At 47.1% G+C, this 3,494-nt stretch overlaps 1 protein-coding gene across 5 annotated transcripts; it reads right to left on the reverse strand.

Moving 5' to 3' along the window:
* Positions 1 to 1,721: 1,721 nt before the first annotated feature.
* Positions 1,722 to 3,284, reverse strand: LOC123070572 (uncharacterized). 5 transcript variants are annotated; one of them, XM_044493828.1, is made up of 3 exons: positions 3,166 to 3,284; positions 3,050 to 3,110; positions 1,722 to 2,906 (listed from the first exon to the last, which is right to left on the reverse strand). In XM_044493828.1, exon 3 carries the CDS (start codon positions 2,868 to 2,870, stop codon positions 1,848 to 1,850), a length of 1,023 nt encoding a protein of 340 aa, XP_044349763.1. In that variant the 5' UTR covers positions 2,871 to 2,906; positions 3,050 to 3,110; positions 3,166 to 3,284; the 3' UTR covers positions 1,722 to 1,847. The 5 variants fall into 5 exon arrangements, with proteins under 5 accessions (XP_044349763.1, XP_044349762.1, XP_044349758.1 ...); XM_044493827.1 differs by having other exon boundaries at positions 1,722 to 2,919; positions 3,015 to 3,110; XM_044493823.1 differs by having other exon boundaries at positions 3,015 to 3,110; positions 3,166 to 3,276.
* Between the last annotated feature and the right edge of the window lie 210 nt (positions 3,285 to 3,494).

The following is a 3,494-nucleotide window of genomic DNA, read 5'->3' on the forward strand; positions in this document are numbered from 1 at the left end:
CGGATTTGGCTTTTCCGACCGCCAGAGGATGTGCCAAGCGATGGAATGGTCGGGGAGCATCTCGCGCAGCCCCGGCAAGGTCGCATCGCCGCATGCAGGTACGAGTTCGTCCTCCCGTCGCCGTTGACGGTTTGCGGGCATGGATTCGGCCGGCCGTCCACCGGGCTCGGCGCTCGCGCAACGGCTCTGTGGCTCGCCGGTGCCGCTCATACAGTGTGATGACTGCATGCGGACAGTGCTGCGGCTAACTTCAGGCATGCCGAAGCACCCCAGATGTGTGTTCTTCAAATGCGAAAACAATGGGGTACCTGCTGTTTTTATTCGGCTCATTTTGATAGCTCATTCTTTGGTTCAATTGTGGTAGCTCATTTTGAACATCATCATGTGTGTAGGAAGATGGATGCTCATTTTGGTTTTGGGAAGGCGAATACATTGATTTATTGATTGAAAGAAACTTAATAGACGTTCGTGCACTCCTTAGTAAAATCGAAGGCAATGATGCGGCTGCATGTGCAACTAGAGGGGAAACAACGTCTACTTCTTTCGAACCAAAGATGAAGAAAGAAAAATGCAAAATCAAGAATCCACATATCAACAGCGAATGCATGGAGAAGATATTGGTCCAACTAGTGGGAGCAATTATGGAAGTTGAAAATCTTCTAAAATGCATAATTGTGGTTCTTGTTTTCTTTAATCTTGCTATTCTAGCAAAGATTTGGTGATGTCTTATGTATCCAATGTTGTTGAAAAAGTAAAAAAAAATGCATTATGTTGGGTCAAATTGAGGTGCAAATTTAGGTTTTTCGGGCCAGGAGGAGATCCGTTTTGCGGGATCTGCCTCTGCGGCCGTCCGCGCCGGCCTGTAAAACTCGTATTCCATGACTGCGAATGCATTTTACAGGTCGGCGGAATGTGGGGTCTGCTAGAGATGCTCTTAGTCTTACGCACGTGCACTTTAAGTTAGGCTTACTAGTTTCCTTTAAAAAGACACCACCCCACTCGGTCATATGCACACACAAACCCTCTTTTACCCGCTCCTTTGTTCTTTATTGTATGGAAGCATCCATATGCCACTAAGATAATCTTACAGCACAAAACCACTAAGTTGGGCTGATAATATCTAATAGGATAATCTTTCAGGCACAAAAGCACTTTAAGTTGGGCAAGTTGGGCTGATAATATCTGATAGGATTATCTTACAAGCAGCAATCTGAAACAATTGAGGTGAGAATACAATGAGGAAAGATGCAAACTGAACAATACATACAACATTTTGCAAAAAAAATGGTCATGTTGAAAGCATAGTTCTTTTTCATGAGCCACAATGAAGTCTTCTTCCATTGCAGTGCAAACAAATTTAAGGGAGTGATAAATATTTTTTTTGAGCATATTTACTAGTAAAATAAAATTCCTTCAAGGTCAGTTCCTTAAGAGGAGAGCCACGATGAATCTTCTTCCACTGCAACATGCAAACAAATTTAAGGGATTGATAAATATTTCTTCTGTTGCAACGCACTAGCATATCTAGTGGTAAAATAAAATGCCTTCAAGGTCGGTTCCTTAGAGATAACAAGGAGAATAGACGTTACAGAGTTAAAAATTAACAGAGAACAGTGTTAAGAGTTCATACATGTAGTAGGATAACAATACTACCAGGATGCACGCAACACTTGGAAACCATTGTTACAGAATACTGAATCGATAGATTGTGTACCATATCATCACACTGTAATCATCACAATGCATTTGTAAATACGACTTAAGTCTGATACATGCAGAAGGGATACAATACGACATTGACGTCTGTCACATGCAGAAGGGCATAGACTACACACACATTGATTTCATTACAACCAGAACGCAACAGGATCCCGAAAGGCAAGGATATTAGATGGTGTAGGCAGACTGTAGCATTGAACACGGCTGGGTTTTCCAGTCCGCAGGTCTCCGTTTTTGTCATACTCAAGAGAGAACGTCGTTAGCCGAAGCATATATCTTGTCTTGCAATTTGAGCCACTTGCATCATCTTTAACAGAGAAGTAGTGCACAAGGCAGAAGAGTCTAACCCCCAGGTAGACAAGATTGGTGCCAATGTGCTTCTCAGCCTGGTTATCACCGAACAATCTCTTCTTACTAAGCTTCCAAGATGGGGACTGTGTGTTGCCGCTGGGGTCATCAGGATCTGTTGAAACGACGTCACTGGAGCAAAGGTAACCAAGCGTGTCCTGGCCGCCAGAGAGCCCAACCCAGGCGTCCAGCCTAGGGTCAAAGTGAGCGCGTCCAACAAAAGGAAGCTTCCATTGGCCATGACACATCCACTTAGTATCATTCAGCCTGGTATCAAGGGAAAAAGTGGTGGTCTTTGTGCTGACAAAGATGGTCCGGCTGTCAGGGTGCACCGCGTGGGAGGTAATGTCTTCAAGATTGAACGGCGGATTCGGTAGACTGCGCCAAGACGACCATCCCCATTCCTGTTGACGGAGAAGCTCCGAGGAGTCCTCGTCCAGTGCAGCGAGACTATCACCGACGGGTAAATATATGGGCCGAAAAGGCCGTGAGCCATTCCGAGGACCGAGGGTGAGATACTTCGTGCAGACATCAAAGACGGGTACTATGCGCTCCGGCCGATCAGTATCCATCACCATGATTTTGGAGCCAATGGACGCAAACAATCCGCTCATCGGAGACTCAAGGCTGATGAGAGGGGGAGGTAGGCGCTGCAGAGCGGTGTGGTCAGAAGAAGAGTGTAACGATAAATCAAACTTGCGGATGGCATATCTATCATCCTCATCATGGATGACGAGATACAAGTGACAACGGTGACTCTTGGACTCCAGGCCTACACGCTCATCGGAGCGCCGCTTTGGCATCCGCGCTGCTCGTCCTTCGCTTTTAGATCTTACAACCTACAAATAACAGCTGAATCAACCGCTGTCACCCTTACTCTCATAGGTCCTCGTGAGATCTAGATTTAAATCAGAAGGGTGGGTGTGGCTGATTATCAGATGACGCACCTACGGATCGAAGCTGACGAGCGAAGAAGACCAACCTGAAATTGGGGTTAGCCGATAATGTCGTGACGTGGCGCTGCTGCCTCCGGCATTTGTAACCTGTGCGAGTGCTATAGTCAAATACAAATCATAGTCTGAATCACGGGCTACGAACCTCAGAGTGGGAGACGAAGCTAGAAGATGAAAGACAAAGTAGGCGGCGGGCGGCGGAGGCGGCGGCTGCGGCGGCGGGGGCGGGGGCGGCGGCGGCGGGGGCGGGGGCGGCGGCGGCGGGGGCGATCTGTTTGGGAGAAGTGATGCGGCTTATATAGGCACCACGGAGATGCCCTAGAAAACACCTGATGAGCCCTGTATGAGGAAGTGGGCCCAAAATTTACAATTAGCTTTCCCTCTGTGTAAAGGCCGCCGGCCCAACAAATTGCAGGATTTCTTTTTTTTTCGGTCCTTTTCCGCTTCATTCTTCATGGAAAATTGTAATGCGTG

This window comes from Triticum aestivum, chromosome 3B (genome assembly GCF_018294505.1).
Source record: "Triticum aestivum cultivar Chinese Spring chromosome 3B, IWGSC CS RefSeq v2.1, whole genome shotgun sequence".
Lineage (NCBI taxonomy): Eukaryota > Viridiplantae > Streptophyta > Magnoliopsida > Poales > Poaceae > Triticum > Triticum aestivum.

Coding starts and splice junctions, on each gene's coding strand:
- LOC123070572 (XM_044493828.1), bottom strand. CDS start 2,870: ATGCCAAAGCGGCGCTCCGATGAGCGTGTAGGCCTGGAGTCCAAGAGT.